This window comes from Oryx dammah, unplaced genomic scaffold (assembly GCF_014754425.2).
Source record: "Oryx dammah isolate SB20612 unplaced genomic scaffold, SCBI_Odam_1.1 HiC_scaffold_10, whole genome shotgun sequence".
NCBI lineage: Eukaryota > Metazoa > Chordata > Mammalia > Artiodactyla > Bovidae > Oryx > Oryx dammah.
Window position 1 is genome coordinate 58,058,123 of NW_024070194.1, and position 25,107 is coordinate 58,083,229.

General features: G+C 44.7%; 1 protein-coding gene across 14 annotated transcripts in view; it reads right to left on the reverse strand.

The window, feature by feature from the left end:
* KIAA1217 (KIAA1217 ortholog) overlaps positions 1-25,107 on the reverse strand; it is a 350,338-nt gene that overhangs the window by 163,629 nt on the left and 161,602 nt on the right. For 8 of the 14 annotated variants that reach the window (XM_040248531.1, XM_040248532.1, XM_040248526.1 and 5 more), the window contains one exon: positions 2,867-3,065. In XM_040248531.1, the coding sequence (XP_040104465.1) occupies positions 2,867-3,065 (199 nt within the window). Of the gene's footprint in view, positions 1-2,866; positions 3,066-16,387; positions 16,469-25,107 lie in introns of all 14 variants that reach the window. The other 6 variants (XM_040248530.1, XM_040248523.1, XM_040248520.1 and 3 more) reach the window with 1 other exon arrangement.

A 25,107-nucleotide genomic window follows, 5' to 3' on the forward strand; every position in this document is an offset into this window, starting at 1 on the left:
GGACTTGGGTGGGAAGGTCCTACCCAAGTTCTGTGGATTAAGAGAAAATGACTGCACTGACCCCAAAGGAAACCCTGGGCTTGCAGGTGGCTCCCAGAGTGGGTTTGCAAGAGATCACAGCTCAGTTTCCTCTGCAGCCTCCGAGGTCTGGGGTCCTAAATGGCCTTCACCACTGCAATGCTGGGGGCCCCCGCTGCTCCCAGTCCTGCTCTCTGGGGAGCCTGCTGTTCCCATGTCTGGGTGTTAAATAGTCAGGCACACAGGGACTTTTTCGGACAGGAAGCCAGCAAGGCCCCTGGCACAGAGACTGTATACAGACTCTCCTTGGCTCACCTTCCTGTTCATTTCCCATCCTGGCTCAACTGGATTATGTCAGGAAGGCCAGGTGCGGCCAGAGGACATTCCCAGGTCGGCCACAGAGAGGCGGTGAAGGGCAGCGTCAGGCGCACTGGCCCGGGCCAGCCTCATTTTCTGGCCCCAGGGCTCCTCTCGAAGGGGCAAACTTCTCACTCCTCTCCTCTCCCTGCGTTTCTCTCTTTCCATCCAGGAGTTGGGGAAATCACTGGCCCCAAAGCTCCTCCTGGAGCCGGAAGAATAAGCACCTCCTTTGCATTTGTGAATCTGCTGGGACTTGCCAGAACTTCACAGCAAGGCGTGCTTAGAGTAAAACAGCATTTTGCATAAGTTCAGCCGGCCCGTGAGAAAACTACCAGCCACGCTCAGCAACTCCTAAGGCAAGGTTGCCTGTCCTAAGCCTTCAGCCCCGAAGCCCAGAGGTTGGCGTTCTAAGGCAGCCAGTATCTACGGATACCTGCACTGCCAAGTACGCTTGGCTGTAGGGGAAATTCCTGCCTGTAAGACAAAGGCTCCATTATCCCACAGGCGTGCTGTTCCCCAGGTAAGGGGGTAGGGACAGAAGTATTTGTTCTTCTCTTTCATTCTATTTTGCAAAGCACAGCCTATCTTTACAGAGAACTGAACCTCATTCATTTCCTGCAAAGCACAAAGGAGAAATTCACTTCTTGGCTGGTTCCTGGGCTCCTGCCTCAAGCAGGAGCGGGGTTAAGAGAACACTAAGACCTGTACTTTAGATGGAAAGCGCCAGCCTGGATCCTACTGACACTGCCAGGGCCCCCGTATGCTCCCTGGGTGCACTGCACCCTTGCAAACCCCGTGCCTTCATTGGTAAATGGAGTTAATAGGAACTAGAGGGTCTTCCCACTTCTGCGATTTAATTATGTTCCTCAGAAAACAAAAAGGAGATTTTCCATGGCTTTCATCTTTCACTAGTAAAATGAGGACCCTGGATTATTAACCAAATGTGAAGTATACAAAATCGAAGGTTAAAAATTAATACCATAATACCAATAATTTTTTGATTTGTTTATTTTGTTTTTCTCTTTAAAAGACCTAGGACAGGGCTTCCCTGGTGCTCCAGTGGTTAAAAACTGATGTACCCCTTGCAATGCAGGGGACATCAGTTTGATCCCTGGTCCAGGAACTAAGATTCTACATGTCTCAGGGCAGCTAAATCTGTGCACCACAACTGCTGAGTCCATGCGCCTCTGCACTCTAAAGCCTATGCTCCACAAGAGAAGCCACCCCAGTGAGAAGCCCGCACACTGCAACTAGAGAATAGCCCCCTGCATGACATCAAAGATCCAGCACAGCTTTAAAAAAGAAAAAAAGACCTAGGACAGTGTCTGAACCCAGTTTGCTCTGGTTACCATCTATGACGGAGGAAACAACATCAGGATACCTTCCCACATCCTTCTCTGTTCTTCAAGCAAGGCGTTTGCTTGGTTTTAGAGGCAGAATTCAGCTGTCTTCTGCAGAGGCCCACCCTGAAGCCTTTTGTGGGTTGATCCCATTCCTGTCCCCTGTTTCTCCGGACCCCAACTGTCTGTAAACACAGGTGCCGAATCAGAACCTTGAGAAGGCAGGTTCATCCTATGAAATACCAATATGATTTGCAAAAATGTCTAAATCTTCAGGATCTGTGCCTTTTGTTAAAGGGCCAGGAAGAAAAAAGAAGCAAAGTGAGATAGAAAGTGAATATCCAATATGAAAAAGCAGATGCTAAGTGAGGGCAGGGGCTTCCCAGGTGTAAAGAATCCACCTGCCAATGCAGGAGACATAAGTGATGCGGGTTTTGATCCCTGTGTCAGGAAGATCCCCTTGAGGAGGGCATGGCAACCCACACCAGTATTCTTGCCTGGACAATCCCATGGACAGAGGAGCCTGGCAGGCTATGATGGCCCACAGGGTTGCAAAGAGTTCCACGCAACTGAAGCAACAGATCACAAGCGTTTCCTAAAAGCTTGTTGAAAGAAAAGGTATGCTAACCTCTTGCTAAGCCCCTCCACCCCTTCATGTGGTGGCAGGGCGAACCAGCCCTGTGTTTCTGGCTTTCATGACCAGTCACGGGGGGTGCTGGCCACACTGCACGTCTTCTTCCTGGAGCCATTCATGTCCTCCCCTGGACTGTCAGACAGTGGAGTGGGACTCATACCCCAACCGCCCACAGTTCTGAAACTGGGGAGGAGGTTCCTAAGAAATGAGGCTCATTTGGCAGAATGTCCCTCGCTATTCCCTATACCAGGACACAGACAAGTACTGCTAGCCTCTTGTTTGAGTGCCAACCCCAGCCAGTCCTGCATGTGCCCAGACCCAGAGACCGCCTGGACTAGATGCTTCTCCAGCAGATAAATCCTCAAGGCTTCAGGTTAAGTCATCGGAGTTTCTGAGTACTTGAGGTTTTATAAATCAAGATCAAATTAACATTCCGATGTAGGGGTCTGTGTTCAGAAGTATAAACACACACACGTGCAGTAATAAAAATCAGAAGCTGCCTTTTGAAGCTTACCCAGAGATCTTTCTTTCGTCTGGTTGGTGGACCTCACCACTGGAAGGCTTGCCCGAGTCCGGCTGCCTCTGGAGAAAGGACTGGGAGTTTCCCCCTCAGACATGGCTTCCAAAGAATCAGCAGACGCCTCTGACAGATGCTCCACTGGGTCGCCCAAGTTGGGAGGCTGAGGACTGTGAGAGAGTTTGGGGCTTCTTGTCTGCAAAAGGCATTTGAAAGAAAGTGGGAAAACAGATTGTTACTACTCAAGCTGAAAATATTTTCTATACCATCAAGATCTGCTGAGCTGGAAGAACATGGCAACGAAAAACAGTCCATTGGAAGGACTGGATATAGAAATAAAGACCCAGTGGGTCAGAATCTCAGTTGTGCAAGTTACGGGAAAAAAATTTGTCCCTGAGTGAGTGTTCCATTAAGGTTTTTATCACTGGACATAACAGTGCAAATTCCGATTTGAGCAAGGAGTTGAGGACAAGCTACATTACAGGCTTCCCTGGTGGCTCAGATGGTAAAGCATCTGGCTGGAATGCGGGAGACCCAGGTTCAATTCCTGGGTTGGGAAGATCCCCTGGAGAAGGAAATGGCAACCCACTGCAGTATTCTTGTCTGGAAAATCCCACGGATGGAAGAGCTACATTCCATGGGGTTGCAAAGAGTCAGGACATGACTGAGTGACTTTCTTCTTACATTACTGGAGAGGATGATAGCAGGGACTTCTCTGGTGGTCCAGTGGTTAAGAATCTGCCTGCCAATGCAGGGGACTCGGGTTCGATTAATGATTGAGGAAGATCCACATGTCGTGGAGCAACTACGGCTGTGTGCCACAACTACTGCGCTGCATGCTCCGCAACGAGAGAAGCCACTGCAATGAGAAGCCTGTGCTGCCGTGAAGAGTAGCCGCCACTTGCTGCAACCAGAGAAAGCCTGCTCGCAGCAACGAATACCCAGTGCAGCCAATAAACAGAAAGAATGACGGCAAATTAGCTCCTTTTGCCAGACAAATTCTAGCAGTGGTTATAATCACAGCAGATAAGACTGTGCATATTTTTATAACCTCACACGGAGGATGCCCTCACACCAGAGTAAATTGAACACAACCAGTCCTCTAAACTCCTCTCTCTAGACTGCTTCCAAAAATCAATAAAATACAACTGTGACAGAGATATTTCTATCACACTTGATTTCTTTTCTTTTGAGGCAGAAATTCCATAATTCAGACTATGTCTAGTTTTGGTTATCACTTAACCTTGACAAACAGCAGAAAGTACCTATAATAACCCAGACACACATAATACATAATTGAATTTCTCGCTTGGTTATCTATGCTGTAATGAATGTGTAAAAGATTCATAATTTATATTGGTCAATAACATTTCTTGAACATATACTGAGCATCGTGAGGAACTGAGACAGACAGATATCACATTGCCTGATGTCAAAGATTTTCAAACTAATTGGTGAAATTAGTGAAGGATAACAACACAAGATAGTGTATAATTAAGCTTACACCATGAACTGTTTGGTACGTCCATTCATCCTTTCAACAAACACCTACCAAGTGCCTAGTACATTCCAGGTACATGCTAGGTACATGCTAGGTACATGCTAGCACATGGTTGGTACTGGGAATAGATCAACAGACAAGACAGATATGATCCTGCCCTCATGGTGCTTACAGGGGACAGACGCAGAAGACACTGACAGTGAGAATCCAGGCTGGCGAGGGGGTGTATATAAGTGGAGAACTGGAAAAGCAAGTAAACTGTGATCTCCAGGATGACGGAAGTAGGAGAAGGGGACACGCCAGGGGTGGGGTGGCGGGGGTCGGGGATGAAAAGATGAAGGCAGCATGTGCAAAGTTCCCAAGGCAGAAAGAAAGAAGTGGTAAGCACTGGAGACCAGCAGACCCCAGATCCCACAGGGTCAAGGGGAGAATTCTTACTCTGACTGTAAGCTACCAGAGTGCCATCTGAGGCAGGGAGAAGGGGGAGGGGTCAGGATCAGATACACTTTTTATAAGATCATTTGGGCTGTTGTGTGGAGGCTGGAGGTTGTACATGTAGAAGGTCAGAGAAAAGGAGTCAGGGAAACTGGGGGGCTTATGCTGAATGAATGTGAAAGTTGCTCAGTCTGTCCGTTTCTTTGCGACCCCATCAACGGTAGCCTGCCAGGCTCCTCCATCCATGGGATTTTCCAGGCAAGAATACTGGAGCGGGTTGCCATTTCTCTCTTCAGAGGATCTTCCTGACCCAGGGATCAAACCCATGTCTCCCACATTGCAGGCAGACTCTTTACCATCTGAGCCACCAGGGGCTTCAGGTGTTCCTATGATGGGTGCATAAATATTCACAATTGTTATGTCTTGCTTTTGGATTGATCCCTTGATCATTATGTAGTGTCCTTCTTTATCTTTTGTAATGTTCTTTATGGATAGGTGTTCATTGAATGAATGCCTGATCTCAGCTTTCCCCACCCCCAAAGCCCACCCCTGCTTTCATTACACGATTCCAGGCAACTTCCAGATGGCAAATGGATCCGAATTCATCAGGTGGTGAGTCTTCTCTTATTAAATTGCCAAAGGTGCTGATGGTGGTGGGATATAGGCAGCCCCCAGGAGCTAGGTTTTTGTTTGTTTGTTTTGGGGGGGAGCTGATGGTTGTTTGCATCCCTTAATTTCTTCTAAGTTTTCCTAAGGATGCTAACGTACTTTGAAGTTCAAAACACCAAAGCACTTACTTCTCAAGGTAGGACCAACTTTGTGTCTGAACAATCGACTCAAGTGTTTACAAGGGTTCTCGCTTTTGTTTCATGCTCTGCTGTGGCTGCCGTGAAACCCTTAATAATTTCTGGAACAAGGGCTTCCCAGGTGGTGCAGTTGGTAAAGAGTCTGCCTGCCAATGCAGGAGACACAAGAGACGCGGGTTCCATCCTTATGTTGGGAAGATCCCCTGGAACAGGAAATGGCAACCTGCTCCAATATTCTTACCTGGAAAATTCCATGGACAGAGGAGCCTGGTGGGCTACAGTCCATGAGGTCACAAAGACTCGGACACGACTGAAAATGCACACTAAGAATCACACAGAATCGGTCCTGCCTCAAGGGCGCAGAACTCTTTCAGGGATGCCCAGGTGTGCCTGGCACTCTAGGGGAGCCCTTTGAGGATGGGATCATCAGCTTCTTTCCCTTTTGCTAAGCGTACCAGGAGACCTGTCTTGGTAGGAGCACTACTGTATTACCTAGACATCCACACCTTGCTACAGGACATTTCCATAGAGGAAAACAGGAATAAGGTCAGCACAAAGCCCCTGGTACCCCCTTCATGGAGGTGGCCAACCTGGGTGTTACAGGAAACTCTCAGCTCAGATGACCAGCCCATATCATAGATCCCCTGGAGAAGGAAATGACAGCCCACTCCAGTATTCTTGCCTGGAGAATTCCATGGACAGAGGAGCCTGGGGAGCTCCAGACCATGGAGTCACAAAGAGTCGGACAGGACTGAGTGACTAACACAACACTTCACAACCAGAAAGACAGACGACTTATCTCTTTGCTTTGGGTTGATTTTTCCATGCAAGGTCCCAAAGTAGTTTACTTTTCATAAAAATCTATTTCTGTTACAAAGATCTGGATCTGGCTTTGGCACTCTTTTTAAGAGTATTATTAAACTTAAAAAAGAAAAATCAACCCTAAATCACTGCCCAGCTCACCAAGAGTTATATAAATTCATATCATTCTTCAATGAAATAGCTACCTGGTTACTATGCTCAGTGGAATATCAAGTCAAAATGTCCTCATCCCTGACTTCGATAAGAAAAAAAAAAAGAATATACATTTAGTTTAGCAAAATGGCCAAGTAATAATATTACTTGAAGCAGCATGAACACAATGACAGCTTCTGCTCTCTGGTCATCTTTGCAGCCTACGGCAGACACGATGCATTTGATGAATTGTCATTTTCCATTGCAAAAGGCAATAATCCTTGAAGAAAATCAAAATAAAATTTCGATTTCTTGTTCAGGGTCATCTTGGCAGGCGTACATATAAAAATAAAGATACGAGGGCTCAATCTTTTTTTTTTTTGAAACTTCCTATCCACAGCCATTCAGTTCCAAATATAAACTCCTGTTCTCGTTTTTATGTCATTCACTTTCTCATTGCAAACTATCACCACATATTAGCAATCTCCTCACACCATGCTCTCCCTGTGGATGCCAGCTCGCTGCTGAGACATCATTTAGGGCAGAAAAAAGACAATGAAAATTGCTGACACTGGTGTCAGGCACTCTGTGATATGACATATTAAAACAAAAAAAAGTCAAAAAGCATTTGAAACAGGGACTTGGTACTCAGCACAGGGCACGGCTCCAGGGATTAAAAGGGCTGTATGTGATTGTTGAGCTCATAATGCATATAAAGGAAATTTGGGGGCCAAGGATAAAATATGTGTAACAACTGGACAAAAAGTGCTACGAGGTGCATCACTGTGATAGGGCAGGGCAGAGTAAGGTTTAGGGGATAACTGCCGGCATTAAGTAATGGGTCCAGAGAGGAGGAAGCGCAGAGGTGAGGAAGAGCTAGGGAGGGTCTGGGTGAAGTCACCCACTCATGCTTTCTCTCTGTATGACAGCAATATGGCCAGAGAAAGGAAGGATTTTTAAAATTTAATTAATTTATTTTAATTGGAGGATAATTACTTAACAATATTATGGTGGGTTTTGCCATACATTGACATGCATTCTGAGCCCCCTCCCACCTCCCTCCCCATCCCACCCCTCTGGGTAGTCCCAGAACACTGGCTTTGAATGCCCTGCTTCATGCATGGAACTTGCACTGGTCATCTTGGAAAGATATTTTAATACCCCAAAATGGGTGGGAAGATCCTTACACAGTTCAGATTGGTTAAGAACACAGTCTTTCTGTTGGGTGTAATTGTTCTCGTTTTGGCTCAGGAGAAGCCTTTTCTCAGACATGCATCGTCTACAGCATGACATTGGGGGCCCTTGCCCTGAGCCTCTGAAGATCGCTGCCCTTAACTGAGAAGCTTCGGGAGGCAGAGAATGGTGGAGATGCTTTCTGAGCAACTTGGGCAGGACTCGAGGGTCTGGAAGGTGAGATTTCACTCAGCACTCCATGGGCACACACGACACCAACTCACCTCCCTCTTCCAGAGGTTTCCCTAAACCATCAGGCGACCCCAAACTACCTCGAACCAGAAGTCATTTGGGGTCGTACGGGAAGGGGCAGCCTGCATAACAAGGCCACCTGAACCCCACTCATCCATTCTAATCTTTCCTTTTTCAAAAAAGGCTTTCCAGAGTGGCCCAGTGGCTAAGACTCTGTGCTCCCAATGCAGGGGCCCAGGGTTCAATCCTTGGTCAGGGAACTAGATTCTACCTGCTGCAACCGAGAGTCAGCATGCTGCAACTAAGGTGGAAAATCCCCCATGCACTTCCCAAGTGTGATGATTTCAACTCAAAATTCCAGCCAAAAATGTGATGTCAACCCAAGAGAATTTTCTAGGTGTCATGCACTCTTATGAAAGATGCAAGGAGCAAGATATTTGAAATTCACAAATATTGAATGATTCCCTGGACTTTAGTTTTCTTTACCACCCCTCCTTCCAGCTCCACTAATGTCAGAAGAATTGACAAATTGCCCCACGGAAGGTTTAAGCTTCAAAATCTGCTGAGAGAGTCCTTTCTAGAGCCACAGTGCAGTTCTTTTGCCCCCTCCTCTGCCCCTCTGGTTTCTGAAGTCTAAGGCTTCTGCTGGGTTTGGGTCTGAGGATGTGAAGACCAAGAGCTCCAATACGGCACATGGGCTTCTGTCCTTACATAAACCCAGCCGGTGGCAGGCCGCAGCCGCAGAGGACCTGCCATTCTCAGGCGCACCCCAAGACTCACACCCTGGGGTGGGCACTTTTGGAGCAGCGGGCCCCAGTCTCCCCATGGCTCTTTACCACTTCGCTCAGCTTCTGTGGCTGATGGACAGAAAAACGAGACCCGAGCAAACATCTCCTCAGGGCCTTTCTTATGCTGATGGCCAATCTGGGGAACACACTGAAGACATCCCTGGTTCTAGAACATAACAGATTGATGTGAGAAATGTATTAAGAGAGAGCTATAGTTAGTTTTTTTAACAATTATGTAGTTGTTTAATTTGGATGGGCTTGGAGCTAACGACTTAGAGGAGAAGAAATCAGCTTTTGTTTTTTAATAGAAAACTTGGGTGCAAGCATTAAAGGGCCCCACTGGTAATACAAATACACACGATTGTTTAGTGTGTATTTGGGTGCTTCCTGGGAGTGAATCTGTGGACATCTGTCACTTCCGGGGTAACCAAGAACTTCTGGGCCTTATAATGAGCAGGACATGTATGCACACACACCTCCCATTCTAATACCAACTTTCAAATGTGCATATCTGAAATCCTCATAAGGAGAGATTTAAGTTTAGCCCTGAAAATCAGTACTTCTCTTCCCCAGCTTGGACAAAGGGAATACATTTTCATCTAGGATTTATTTTTGATGAATTATCCTTGATAAACTCAATTTATACCCTGTTTCTTCAAGGGTAATATTTCAAGCCCTTCCTCCCTCTTTCTACCAAAAGGGTACCCAGACATTTTTCATGATTTTCACCTGTGAAAACAGAAAGATGTTTGGTCTGGAGTAAAATCAGACGATTCAGCAGTTGAGCAAAGTACAACTGTGTCTTTTGTTTCCCCATTTTCCCTTCACTGTGGGTATTACTTCATTATCAGATGAGAAAGATGAAAAGGCCATAAGGCTAAGTAGTCACCACCCCTTCCTCCCCATTGAGAGTCGGCCACAGGCAAGCTGAGTGAGCCAGGCAGGGCCCCTCCAACAACCCGCTCTCACCAAGCAAAGCCCTTTCTGCAGATGCCAAGGAACACTTGACAGGAACATCTCTGTGCAGTCACAGGGACTGCCTTGGTGGTCCAGTGGTTAAGAATCCACCTGCCAGTGCAGGAGAAATGGGTTCAATCTCAGGTCTGGAAGATCCCATATGCCTTGGGACAACTAAGCCTGGGCGTCACAACTACTGAGCCTGTTCTAGAACCTGTGAGCCACAACTGTGGAGCCTACGCGTTGCAGTGACTGAAGCCCATGAGCGCAGAGCCCACGCAACGAGAGAAGCCGCTGCAATGGAAAGGCCGCACACCGCAGCCAGAGAGCAGCCCCGGCTCGGCGCAGCTAGAGAAAGCCCGTGCGCAGCTGCCAGCTTAGCCGAAAAGAAACACATCTTAAGAAGTGAGTTTCAAGAAAAAACAGAGAAGCCTCACATGACACAAACACACTCTCTCAGTATTTGTGCATCAGATGACTCTTCTGAGATACTACCAATTTATCTTCCCTGGTAGCTCAGCTGGCAAAGAATCTGCCTGCAATGCAGGAGACCCCGGTTTGATTCTTGGGTTGGGAAGATCCCCCGAAGGAGGGATAGGCTACCCACTCCAGTACTCTTGCCTGGAGAATCCCCATGGACAGAGGAGTCTGAAGGGCTACAATCCATGGGGTCGCAGAGTCAGAAATGACTGAGCGACTAAGCACACAGGACAGCTTGTCCTCGTAGTTGTCAGCTAGAAACAAACAAAAAAATGTTGGGACATCTACCCCCTATCCCCAACTTCCTGGGGAAACTGCCAAACCTTTGTGTCCCAAGGTCTTTCCAGGGGGAAGGGCTGTGAACAGTGCCTTAGTGTTACAGAGGCCACCCCGAAGAGTTCCTCTCTAGACTGGACTCAAGGTAAAGCCATTTGGAGGATGAATCTGGGGTTGCCCACTCTTCCCCCAGTGGGAGAGGAGGAAGGCTGCTAATTGGTCAGAAAGAGGCAGGTAAGTGACTTTCCAGAGCCGGGAAGAGGATGCCAGTGTTAGTGGTGCTGGTGGTGGTGATGTTTTTCAAATTATGGAGGTCTGGATTTCATTTACAGGGAGCAGCTCCCAGGGGAGGAGGGGTGTGTGGTGTGCTCACAGTGGCAGAAAGTATGTGCCTTGGTTTAGTTCGGCAGACAGTGCCAAGAATCAACCTGCAAATAGACCCCCAGGAGGCTATCTGCTGAGTCCCAGGGCACCCAGAAACTTTATCCATTCTATCAGACTAGACTCGATCCTTAGACTTTCTTTATGACCCCAAGTGACGAGAATACATTTCTTAGTAACTGCTGAAATCAAGTCAGATTAATCTGATTTACAAAAATTTAAAAATTTGATACTTCCTATACTAGATGGTCAGGGAGAAAATCTGCATGTAGTACATTTTTAATAGAATAAATCAATCTAGAAACGATTTAGAAGGCTGGTTAACAAATTACAATGGAGCCACACTATAGAATATGATGCAGTCGTGATCAAGGTGTTTTAAAGAATTGTTTTTCCATAATTTAAGAAATGAAAGCAAAGGACTTCCCTGGTGGCTCAGTGGCTAAGACTCCACACTCCCAGCGCAGAGGGCCTGGGTTCAATCCCTGGTCAGGGAACTAGATCCGACATGCTGCAATTAACAGGAGTTCACATACCACAACTAAAGATTGGATATGCCACAGGAAAGATCAAAGATCCTACATGCTGCATCCAAGACACGCGGCCAAATAAATAGAAAGAAAAAAGAAATGGAAGCAATACACCCAAATATTAGCCTTAGTTTCTTTTACACAATAGTATTATGAGTAATGCATGTGTGCCAAGTTGCTTCAGTTGTGTCCAACTCTTCTGAGACCCCCATGGCCTGTAGCCCACCATGATCCTCTGTCCATGGGACTCTCCAGGCAAGACTACTGAAGTGGGTTGTCATTCCCTTCTCCAGGGGATCTTCCCAACCCAGGGATGCAACCTAGGTCTCCTGCATTGCAGGCAGATTCTTTAAAGTCTGAGCCACCAGGGAAGCCCGTAAAATGAACGTGTTAGTCACTCAGTTGGAAGAAACTTAGCATATTGTGAGTAATGTGCTTTCTTCTTCATGTCTCCAAAACGAGGATAATACTGCTTTTGCAGATCAGAGAATTCCTGGGTAAGCGTACTATTTTTAGAGTGGATCACTGGAAGGGAAGACTCTCACAGAGCATTTAATCCAGAAGGATTCACGTCTTCAGTGACCTGAAGGTACCCACACCCATCTTGGGTTTCTCCTGCGTTAGCTCCTGCGGTTAGATTCCAGGTAAAAGGTTCATCCTCCCAGACGGCCCCTAAATGAGGACACACATTCATGGGGAAAACACAGAAACGGAGTCACATTTCCATTCTCATGTCATGCAAACTTCTGCAGGAATCCAGAACTGCACAGACTTCCAACTTCCAAAAAAGCAACAGTTAAAACAGAAGAGCACAGAGCCGTCCATTCAAATTCGAACATGCAGATCATGCGTTCACATTTTAAGGAAACAGACGCTCCCCTCCAGAGCTCTGACACCATTATAGTTACTTTATTTTAAGGCTCTTTCAATTTGACTCCAGGTAAATTAGGAATTTTAGCCATTTTCTATGATCTCTTGGATATTTGTCTACTTTCCAACCCCTTCATAATGTGTAGATGATGTGATTGTTTTATTTTTTCCTTTAAGAGGTCTGGCTGTGCCTGGAGAAGAGGACAAAGTGGGCTGACCCCCAGACAAGGTGCAGCTGCTGCCACTTCCGGGATTTCTGTCAACCTGCCGACTGCCAACCTCACGTCCTACCTGGAACATAGCACGGACTCGCTTCTAAAATAATACCTTGAATCAGCTACTCTCTGACTTCCCTTCAAAGACAGAAAGAGGTAGATCCTATTTAAAGGCGATAAGGCCTGGCTCACCATCATCTCTTTTTAGCGTCCTTCCATCAGCAAGTTCCAAATCTGGATCTCATTAGCTCAGCCCCCCACCCATCCCTTTCAGATGCACGTTCCTGCAATTATTATTTAGTGGTGTGCTTCCTCCTGAAGGAGTTGATGTAAAAGAAAAGGCCGGATGAAGAATAGTGCTGTTTTCCTGTTGACCCTATCTGTTATGTTGATGGATGTCCCTTTTCTGAAGGCATGAGCAAACAACACTTCTTTTAGAATTTAAAACAAGGAAAACAACGTTGTCTCGTGAAAGAGTAGTATTACTTTGTCTTATAAGGAGTATATCACATTTAGAGAAAATATCATGGATGTCATAAAAGTCAAAGCTACATTTAAGGTTCAAGCTAATCAGAGTTAGCTACATTCGTAAATTTGTCTCCTCTTCTTAGGAGGTTTTGCCTTTTGATTTTTAGTTTATCATCCTGAAGGTAGGTGTCTCTTTATGGCAAGCTGCCTTAAATCAATCAGGTTTCTCTCTCTCTCTCTTTACTTTTGACACAAGACGGTGTGCATTATAAACAACAGTTTCCGAGGCTCCGGCTCCTACCGTTCTCCTAGGAAGAGGCTTGGGGCAAGGCGGCAGATGCCATTGTAATTCTGAGAGCCTGGAATGCACTTAAAAGGCTTCGGGATAAAAGGTGTCCGCCTGAGGACTGCTGTTTCTACAGTGATGAAAGGAAAGGCACCTGCTTGCAGGCTTTCAAATTCAAGTAAAATAAGAGCATAACACACAGTGTGCTAAATATACACCTTAGCAGGCATCCTTAGGAAAGCCATTATTAAGCTCATCCCCACGGCCCAGACTTCAGTCTGGAGAGGATGTGGGGGTCCAGGCCCCGGGGTGATGCCCCTAGAGCTTAACTACCTTGTTGTGAAACTGAACAAGCTTCCTGGCTAGCAGCCTGTCCTGGGAGGTCTGAAGATGTCCATCCCCACAGTGAAGAGAACCTTGGGGAGCTGGATCAGAGGGGATACTGTGGTGCCCGAGGTCACCAAGCTTTGGGGCTTGTGGCCAGACCCTCTCCAGGCATCCTGGGAGTAGAGGCTGCTGTTATTTTCAAACTCTCGTTTCTAAACACACATAGCCCATCACCACCACCAACTGCCCTCCAGTTTCCCTGGAATGATTTTCAAATGAAAACACACCTTGTGAAAATTCTGAAGAGGAGCTTTTCAGGCCAAAGATTCTTTTTTATTTTCTTTTTTGATTTTTGGCCGCACCTCACAGCATGTGGGATCTTAGTTCCCTAATCAAGGATTGAACCTGCGCCCCTAGCATTGAAAGAGCGGAGTCCTAACCACTGGACCACTAGGGAGATCCCAGGCCAAAGATTCTATTTCCCTCTAGTTCTGCTACAGGAAAGAATACCAGGGTTTGGAGAGGGAAGGAAAACAAGATTTAGAATGAGAGGACTTTCCTCTTATCAGGCTGTTCTTGCAGAAAGAGACTCCAATCCTGCCGTGCACTGGCAGAGCGACCCCACAGGGAAGCTCTGTGAACCTTAGTTCTCACTTTTATAAAAGAAGCAGTATCAGCTTGATGTAAAAATTGTGGTGAAGAGTCATGGAAAAAAATTCACAGGAATCTGTCAACTATAAATGATGGAAAATGTTTAGCTGCCCTTATGCAGTATGATTCTCTTGAGGATGGTTCGAAATGGCTTGGCTCCCTACTGGAAATTCCATGGTTTGTGGGGTCCTATGTGAGGAGAGGATACAGCCTACCTCTTACTGCGACCACCTTGCCTAAAGTCGGTAAATGATTACCGACTTCAAAATAGAGACTCTGACATCCTCGGAGGCTTTGAGAGTCGCTTCTTTATCAAAGAGAAGGAAGAACATCTTCAATTTCCAACCTTAACTCTCATCTCCTCCTCCTTCAAAAAAAACCCTACCGTCATTGTAACTTGTGTTTTTTTTTTTTTTAAAAAAAAAAGCTCTTGGGACTTCCCTGGGGGTCCAGTGATGCAAGTGGTGCAGGTTTGATCCCTAGTCGGGAAACTAAGGTCCCACATGCCATGAGGTGTGGCCAAAGTTTTTTTTTCTAAGTTCTTGAAAAAATTCTCACATATCCCATTATTTGCTGCTGCATCAAAAAACAAAAGTCAGCGTTGATCATTTATTTCAGGCTCTAAGGAAAAAAGAATAGTGAGAGGGACTCCAAACTAGAAAACCCCAGATCACGATGTCAGGTCTCTAGTCTGTAAACTAACGGCAGCCTGTGAAACTACAGGGACGAGCTTACATGTTCGCTTCCTTTTCTGAGTTTCTGTTTGGTGCACAGTATGTGTGCAAGGAAATCTTAAAGATGTCTCCATTTTGCATGAATTACAGAAACACATGAGAACGATTAAAAACGCGTGCAAAAAAATTAATGGTAAACACCCTCTCGGAATTGAGATGGGAGGATAGGACCACGGGTCTCTGCAGCATGGGCTGCCCAACTTTTTCTTCTGCGTCTATTTGTTTGGGCAGGAACTTTCTAACTTGAGCTCCTGACCTTGGAAAAGCTCAAAGAGACTGATTATTAAGAAAAGGAAGGTGAAGAGGTCACTGACGCCTGACCGAATGGACAGGAGGTCACATAGGCATAAAAGCCAGACTGCTCGATGCTTCTTCCTAAGCACAGGTGTGTTTGGGGCCTCACAGTAAATACCAAACAGTTCTTATCTGGGCGATAATAAAGAAACAAGCCACGTTTGGGGGATCAAAGGATGTGAGTGGCCATGTGCCAATGGACCTGTTGGCATAGGTATGCAACTTGCCAGGTTTCCAAGTGCTGGAAATTCTCCCACTTCTTTCTAGCTGTAACATTCTAAACTGATGTATTAGGAAACAGGGGGCACTAAGGATCACAGGGAAATGAATAATATATTGACACTGACTCTGGAGTCCCTACTCTGTAACTTACTAGCTGTGTGGCCTTAGGCAAGTTACTTAACATCTCTGTGCCTCAGCTTTCTCATTTATAAAATGGGAACCATAGGACACCTACCCCATGGGGCTGGTGTGGGAGGTTTTAGGCTTGTAAAGCATTTAGAACACTGCTTGGTGCTAGAGATATGTCTGCCCCTATTTTAACTGCAGTTTTGTGGGGGTTTTTTTAAGTTATTTTATTTATTGGATGCACCACACAGCATGTAGGATCTTAGTTCCCCATCAGGGATTGAACTTGTGCCCCTCACATTGGAAATGCAGAGTCTTAGCCACTGGACCGCCAGGGAAGACTCCATTTTTAATATTAAGCTATATGTCAGTGACCTGGTCTGGATCCCACACTGGATGTTTGGGAGCCATGTGAAGAAGAGTCCCAGAGCCCTGAAGGCTGTTAGAAGGCAAGGTTTGTTTTCTGCCATGAGGAAGCTGATGCAGCTGGAGCCCCACTTTTCAGGGGGCTGAACAGATCTCTGAACTGGTGTTGCATTCCTGCTGACACTACACCTCCATCTGTGGCAAGTACGTGAAATACTTAGAAGTAAGCATGCTATTAGTGTCCGTTTTTAATATTCACTCTCACAATTAAAACAAAAACGCACAAGTTTGGGGATGCTGCAAGCATTTGGCTCCAAGAGGGTGAAACCAGGGCAGGAAAAGGGACAGGCTGACACAGATTAGAATGCCACACGCAGCCGAGTGAAGGCAACAGGGCGAGGTGCGACGAGAAGAAAAGGTACTAACTCGCTGAGATGATTCAATTTTCATCAAGTACCTTTGAATGTCAAGTTCTGCCTGAAGAGAGACCAGCATGCACTGCAAAGCCTGTGTATCAGGAGAAAAAAAGAGAGAGAGAAAAAAAAATAGAAAAGAAAAAGAGTGAAAACAGGAACAGAAAAAGAAGACTCGACCCAAAAGAATCATCTATTTATTCACAATGAAAATGCAGCACAGTGAAGCCCTCTCCCCCAGAAGAAAGGCAGGAAGGTGGCAGTTCCATCCTTAGGACTCAGAGAGGTGCATGGAAGCCAGCCCTGATTGGCAATGAGTTTCCCCCAAAATATCTCACTGGGGGCCCTTCTAAACTCCCCTGGGTCAGGGGAGAATATGTCACCCTGCCTTGCTGTCCTTGAGAGTGTCTCAAGGCTGCAGGGGAGTAACCAGAGTCGGAATGAAACTCCTTCCTCGGTTAGAATGCAGTCTGGTGGTAAGCCTCAACCTGCCATCTTGACTGGCACTCGTCACTGGCCCCCTGGCTACTCGACAAGACCAGAGCTCAAGACTCTGTATCTGTGCTCTGCCACACGGGATGACCAGGACTTTTTCATGAGAAGATCCAAGGTGATCTTCCACTTATAGGAACAGATCAGAATTATTGTTCAGGGAACAAATTCTGACATCTGAACCTGACTGACCTTGGAGGATGTCTTCAATTTACTAGGCTCACTGTACCAGTGTTTCAATTTTTCAATTCTTGTTGATCCACTAATTTTTGGACTACTTAATTTTTTTAAAAGACATGGTGGAAAAATGGTTTTGTTTTAAAAAAACAAAAACTTCATCATCCTCATGCAAGAAGAATGATTCACTCTTGCATCCAAAATTCGCCAATAAGAATGTAAAGCAAAGCCTTAAAGAGATGTCTATACAGTCATGTTCATGGGGGCATTTTTCAGAGTAGCCAGGAGGTAGAAGCAACCCAAATGTCCACCAGCAGATGACTGGATAAACAAAATGTGGTCCATACATACTGAAAGACATTCAGCCTCATAAAGGAATCCTGTCACATGCTACAACACTGATTAACTTTAGAACATAATACAAAGTGAAATAAGCCTGTCACAAAAAGACAAAAACCATGAGTTCACTTATTTAAAGTACGTGGTCAATTCACACAGATAGAAAGTAGCATGGTGGTCTCCAAGGGCTGGGGAAGGGGGTCCCTACATGTTTTTAATGTCTGTGGAGTTTCTTCCTTTTTTTTTTTTTTTTGATGTGGACCATTTTGCAAAATTTTTATTGAATTTGTTACAATATTGCTTCTGTTTTTATGTTTTAGTTTTTTAGCCACTAGGCATATGGGACCTTAGCTTCCCAACTGGGGATTGAACCTTCGCTGCCTGCATTGGAAGGTGAAGTCTTAATTGCTGGAGCACCAAGGAAGTCCCATGCAGAGTTTCAATTTAATAAAGTGAAGAGTTCTAGAGACTGGGTGTATGACAACATGAATGTACTTAATGTTACTGAACTGTACACTTATAAACGGCTGAGGTGCTAAGTTTTAAGTCATGTATGTTTTTCCATAAGTCAAAAGAAAAGAAAAAAAAAGAAAGAATCAGTCAATGAGATGTCATGGCTTGGCAGCTCACTTCATAACACTGCTCACACATACAGATATATCTATATGGATAATCAGCATACACAGAGCCTCTAAATACCATCATAATTGAACTATACAATATCCATGATTCATATAACCACCACAGATTGAGATATAGATATATATTATGTGTATATTTCTTTTATCTCTGAATTATTTTGTATTATTTAGATCCTAGTCTCAAACATATCAGACACAAATCTCCACAAGAAAAAGAACACTTGAATTCAGAGGGCTATTACCAAATGTACAAAAGGCAGGTCTCCAGACAAGAACTGTACTAAAATATTCTACCCAGATTGCACTTAGGGGTTAAAAAAAAAAAAAGGAAAGACCTCAAAGGAACTTTTAAGAAAAAAGGGGAGTGACCCCACTAGAAGAACTGTTAGCTAGACTGACCTCCTAAAGCCCTTTTTGAGGTGAATATATTCTTGCTTGAAAGGGGAAGGTTGCTGTAGGGGGTCTGATTCATCAACTATGAAAGAAAGACCCTAGTGCAGACCACAAGTAATAACATGATAAATAAAAGTGTAAGATGCAAATAGGATGACCGATCTGAAGAGTTGCTGTGGACAGACAAGAGGGTAAAGGGCACAGAAAGTCAGAGTTTCCATCTCAAGGAGATGGGGAATAAAACAGGCCGAAGGCAGAGGCCCTGGGGGGACATCGCCCAGCACAGAGACCAGAGAGAAGGAGCCGGGTGAAGGAGACCAACGCCCTGACGACAAGGCTGCCAGGAGGGGAGGGGCAGAGACCGCAACCTCTCTCTGCCGAGTGACAGAGCAACAAGCTCAGAGAGCCTGGGCAAAAGGGGGCGAAGGAAGTCACCAAAGCAGCTACTGTGGGCGAGAACCACCTGAAACTGAAGGAAGAGGGGCCAGAGAAACACCTAAATGGTCACAAGGTTCCACACTTTAAGCAAAACCAACTCTGGCTGCATCTTTCTTGCCTTTGTTGACTGAAGTCAGGGAAATGTAGAAGGTGGAAGAAGCAGAGCAGGAAGGACCCAGGGGTCCTGGGGAGGTAGGAGCTCATCTCAGGAAATGCAATGGAGAACCTCCCTGGGGGTCCAATGGTTAAGAGTCCATGCTCCCAGTGCAGGGGGTGTGTGTTCGATCCCCGGTCAGAGAACTGAGATCGCATATGCCGTGTGGCACCCTGCCTCCAAAAAAAAAAAAAGAAAAAAAGAAAATGCAATGGCTTCCACAGAGAAAGGGCTCTAGAATTTGAGGCCACAGAACCGCGAGTCTCTACAATAACACAAAATTTGTCGGGATTACAAAATGAAACTCACGGGAAACTTTTTCACTTCTCGCCAGGTTCCATCTGCGGGGAAAATGTTTTGAACCCAACAGTAAGAAAGCAGTGAAACAGAAGTGTATTTTATTAGGCCACTCACATACTCCTGTCAAATCAAGTGTGTAGAACTTAGAAGTCTGATTTGTGGATTTTGACTATAAACTAGAAAATTGTTCCTAAAAGAAAAAAATAAGTAAATAAAAGGACTAAGTGGGAAGGAAGCTGAATGTCTGTGAGTCACTTCAGACAATGACAATGATGATCAAGTATTTTAACAATATAACGAGGTTACATCAAGATTAAGGGAAATGTAACTGGAAAAAAAATGACAGGTCACCACCACAGGGAAACAGCTGGAGCAGCAAAAATAATAACGTTGTACAAATTAAACAGAAGGACACTTTGATTTCCTCAAAGACTCCTAATAAATCTAATAGCTATCCAAGGATGAAAATGGCAGAGAAACTACAGCTGTCACTGTTATACAGAATGGTACTTGGGATGTCTTTGAAAGACCAAGTTGGGTGGAAGGAAAAGAGGATCAGAGTTTTCATGCAGCAGACAGACCAAAGATGAACAACATACAGTATTTATGGTGGTGGTCCAGTGGTTAAGACTCTGCCTTGCAAGGCAGGGGATGGGGGTTTGATCCCTGGTCAGGGAACTAAGACCCCACAATCTATGAGGTACCAACTAGAGAGGCACACAATGAAGATCAAGCACAGTCAAATAAATAAAGTTCACTTGTGTTTTAAAAAATACAGTATTTATAACAGAAAGTGATGAGTAATATTTATTTTCTCTGTTTTGCCGTATCTAAGTTGAGAGTTATATAATAATAGAAAAAGAAGAGTATGGCTAAAGGTGGCAAGAGTACAATGTAGGTCTCTACTGAGCAACAATGAGAGAAAACCTGCAAAAGATGTTGGAGATGGCCAGATTTTTTGAACTCACTAAGAGAGTTCTGGTTTTGTTCAGAAATTGGAGATTCTTCTGATACCACTTTTCCTTTAGTCAACTTTGACAGCTTGGGAGTAATTTAAGCAGTCTGAAGACTAACTGTGGTTAAAGACAATGCATTCAGGACAAATAGGAAAAGATCTAGTGAAACATGTCTATACTGGCTTCCCAGGCGGCTCCGTGGTAAAGAATCCGCCTGGCAGTGCGGGAGATCTGGGCTCGATCCCTGGGTCGCAAAGATCCCCTAGAACAGGAAATGGCTACCTACTCCAGTACTCTTGCCTGGGAAATCCCATGGACAGAGGAGCCTGGTGAGCTGCAGTTCATAGGGTCCCATAGAATTGGACATGACTGAGGGACTGAACACGCACAGTTCAGTTCAGTTCAGTTCAGTTGCTCAGTCGTGTCCAACTCTTTGCGACCCCATGAATTGCAGCACGCCAGGCCTCCCTGTCCATCACCAACTCCCAGAGTTCACTCAGACTCACGTCCATCGAGTCGGTGATGCCATCCAACCATCTCATCCTCTGTTGTCCCCTTCTCCTCCTGCCCCCAATCCCTCCCAGCACCAGAGTCTTTTCCAATGAGTCAACTCTTTGCATCAGGTGGCCAAAGTACTGGAGCTTCAGCTTTAGCATCATTCCTTCCCAAGAAATCCCAGGGCTGATCTCCTTCACAATGGACTGGTTGGATCTCCTTGCAGTCCAAGGGACTCTCAAGAGTCTTCTCCAACACCACAGTTCAAACACATCAATTCTTCAGCACTCAGCCTTCTTCACAGTCCAACTCTCACATCCATACATGACCACAGGAAAAACCATACCCTTGACTAGACTAACCTTAATTGGCAAAGTAATGTCTCTGCTTTTGATATGCTATCTAGGTTGGTCATAACTTTTCTTCCAAGGAGTAAGCGTCTTTTAATTTCATGGCTGCAGTCACAGGAGCCCGTGACTACACAGTAATGACCGAGTTGCCCACCATATGTTCCAACATGAAGCTCTAACTGCGAGAGCCTCAACTAAGATTTTTATTCATGTTCCTAAACTTACGGATACATATTTCCTCTTCCTCCTCTCTTACTGTCAAACATTCTTGTTCTTTATTTTACAAACTGAGAATTATCAGTATTAGTTTCCACTGAGTCCAAGACTCAAGGGAAGCAAAGTGCTATTTTTATCATAGTTCTGAAAGCCTACTACTGTCTTCCTGATTTTGAAGTCACATGACAGTGATTTACTTTCCTTAAGCCTGACTCTCCTTATCTGTAAGTGGGGACATTAATAGTATTTATGTCGCACAGTTGTTATGAGGATTAACTGAGATTCAGGCATAAAACACGATACATCATTCCAGGCATAGGCTAAGAATGCAAATGCTAGGAATTTGAAACTTTAAAAACATATATTGTATTATCAAAAAGATGGCTTCGTTAAACAAATAACCAAACAATAAATTAAAAGACGCTTATTCCTTGGAAGAAAAGTTATGACCAATCTAGATAGTATATTCAAAAGCAGAGACATTACTTTGCCAACTAAGGTCCGTCTAGTCAAGGGTATGGTTTTTCCTGTGGTCATGTATGGATGTGAGAGTTGGACTGTGAAGAAGGCTGAGCGCTGAAGAATTGATGCTTTTGAACTGTGGTGTTGGGAGAAGACTCTTGAGAGTCCCTTGGACTGCCAGGAGATCCAACCAGCCCATTCTGAAGGAGATCAACCCTGGGATTTCTTGGGAAGGAATGATGCTAAAGCTGAAGCTCCAGTACTTTGGCCACCTGATGCGAAGAGTTGACTCATTGGAAAAGAGTCTGATGCTGGGAGGGATTGGGGGCAGGAGGAGAAGGGGACAACAGAGGATGAGATGGCTGGATGGCATCATGGACTCAATGGACGCGAGTCTGAGTGAACTCCAGGAGATGGTGATGGACAGGGAGGCCTGGCGTGCTGCAATTCATGGGGTCGCAAAGAGTCGGACACGACTGAGCGACTGAACTGAACTGAAATGTCAAATGTCTTAAAATTCTGCACACTGCTTTGGTTTAGCCATTCTATTTCGAGCAATTAATTATAAGGAAATCTATAATGACCCACAAGAGAGCCCTGCATGGTGCTGTGCTTGTATATTGTGAGGTGAGCACACAATGGAACCAATCACATCAAGCATCACTAAGGACGATGAGTAGCTGACTCTCTAACAACACAGAATAAAGTTCACACGTATAACCATGCTAGAAAACTGGCACAGGTGGTTTTCTTTGGAATCTATATGCTTAGAAACAAATGGATACACAACAAAATGCTAACCCATGTGTACTGTTGTTTTTTCACTAAGTCGTGACTGACTCTTTCGCAACCCCATGGACTGCAGCCCACCAGGCTCCTTTGGTCATGGGATTTTCCAATCAGGAATACTGCAGTGGGTTGCCATTTCCTTCTCCAGGGGATGTTCCCAACCCAGGGATCTAAGTCACATCTCCTGCATTGCAGGCAGATTCTTTCCCGCTGAGCCACCAGGGAAGCCCCATGTGGGTTATGAGAGCATAAATGATTCTTTTATCCTTTATCTGTTCTTTCTAACAGTTCTAGAATTTACAAGTATTACTTTTGCAGTTAAAAAGTAAGAAATTATTTTTAAAAGTCACCTGGGATTTGGCATCAACTTTTTTGCACTTCCTTTTCTGATTTCTTCCTACCTCCAAAAAGACTCAGCATTGAGTATGAGTTATGAGTAAAACAAAAGGAGGAAAAATACTGTATTCATTAGAGAGTCTTAAAAATGGGAAGAGCGATAAGATTATATTTAAAGGCCTTGCTTCTATCCCTTGTAATCTTGCCATTTTGTTTTGTCATGTTGCTTAGTATCAGTTGCACCACTAGGGGGCACCTTGAACTTAGCAAGTACAGTAATGCAGTAGCCAGCATGATGGAAGGAAGCAGCTGACATCCGAAACTTAGGGAACAAGACACACTCCACAATGATCGCTTTGCGAAGTCTTCACCCTCCTCAGTATATCCTCACAGGGTCCCTTGTATTAACACAAACTCACTTTGGCCAGTCTTTGAAATGAAAACCACAATGGGCTGACTGCTTGTGCGAAGTGAAGTTGCTCAGTCGTGTCCGACTCTTTGCGACCCCATAGACTATAACCTACCAGGCTCCTCTGTCCGTGGGATTTTCCAGGCAACAGTACTGGAGTGGATCGCCATTTCCTTCTCCAGGGGATCTTCCCAACCCAGGGCTCGAACCCGGGTCTCCCGCATTGTAGACAAGACGCTGACTGCTTGTGTAGTGACTACCAATGATGGAAGGGAAAGAGAGTTGATTTAAAATTAGTAGCCACTGTGATACAAAACCAAAGAAACCAACAAAAGCAGGTGTTGGGAAAACAGTCTTAGAAATAATTCTATCCTAAAGACACAGGGGAACCTAGAGATGAAAGTAATTTCAGGTTATTCAGGATGGAAAAAAAACAGAAAGGTTACTCAGTTGAGAAGTGTTAGTCACACAGTCTCCTCTATCCATGAAGTCTCCAGGCAAGAATGCTGGATGGAGCAGGCCGCCATTCCATTGTCCAGATCTTCCTGACCCAGGGATTGAACTCAGATCTCCTGCACTAGAGGCAGATATTTTTTACCATCTGAGCCACCAGGGAAGAGCCACCAGTTGAGAAACCCAATTGTAATATAATGCCTTTTAAAAAAGTGTTTAAAATAATAAAGATGGAATAAAATGAGGTGGACCTGTGAGATTCCGTAAGACATGCTAAGATTTATAACTGATATAACAACGCAGTAGACCTTTGAACAATTTGGGGTCATAACAGGCTCCCCCATCCCCACCTTGTAGTTGAAAGTCCATGTATAACTTCTGACTCCCCAGAACTTAACTACTAATACAGCCTATTGTTGACAGGGAGCCTTACTGATAACATAAACAGTTGATTAACACATATTTTATATGTTAGATGTATAGCTACCTATATTTTATGCATTCATGACATATCTTTACTTAATTTTTTTTGGTATTTCTAGGTTATGAGGTTCATCTGCAAGTTTTTTTCAAACCACTGCAAATCTCAAAAAAGTTTTCCAATATATTTATTGAAAAAAATCCACGTATAAGTGGACCCGTGCAGTTCAAACCCATGCTGTTCAAGGGTAGACCGTAATCTTAAAATGAAGCATGAAGTCTGAGGATTCTGAAGGACAAACACACAAATTAAAAAAAGGCTGCAACATGTAACAAAAAGAGTCCAGGGTAGAAATCATAAGAATTTCTGATTAAATTTCTGATTAAATAAAAACCTTAAGAAATCTTAAGAATTTCTAATTAACTAAAAATCCTCAGTAATTCTGTAGTGAATTTAGGACAATGATTGGTAATATGACTTTTGGCAGGAAAACTGGGCTTGAGCCTCAGTTTCAACACTTAATATCTCTGAGACCTTGGGATGCTATCTTGGGCTGTGTACCTTGGAAATGCCACCTTCCCTAATGTGTAGCTTCATTATCCATAAGATAGTAGAAATAGGAATAATAGGACATAAATTACAGTTTGTTGTATGAAATAAAGTAACTTATGAAAAATGCTAACCCCAGTGCCTAGCATACAATAAGGCAGCACCTGGTTTAATAAGAGCCTGAGGGGGACTTCTCTGACAGTCCAGTGGTTATGACTTTGCCTTCTAATGCAGGGAGTGTGGGTTTGATACCTGGTCAGGAAGGGAAGATCCCACATGTCTCAAAGCCAAAAAAAACAAGACATAAAACAGAAGCAATATGGTAACAAATTCCTCAAGACTTTAAAAACAGTCCACATCAAA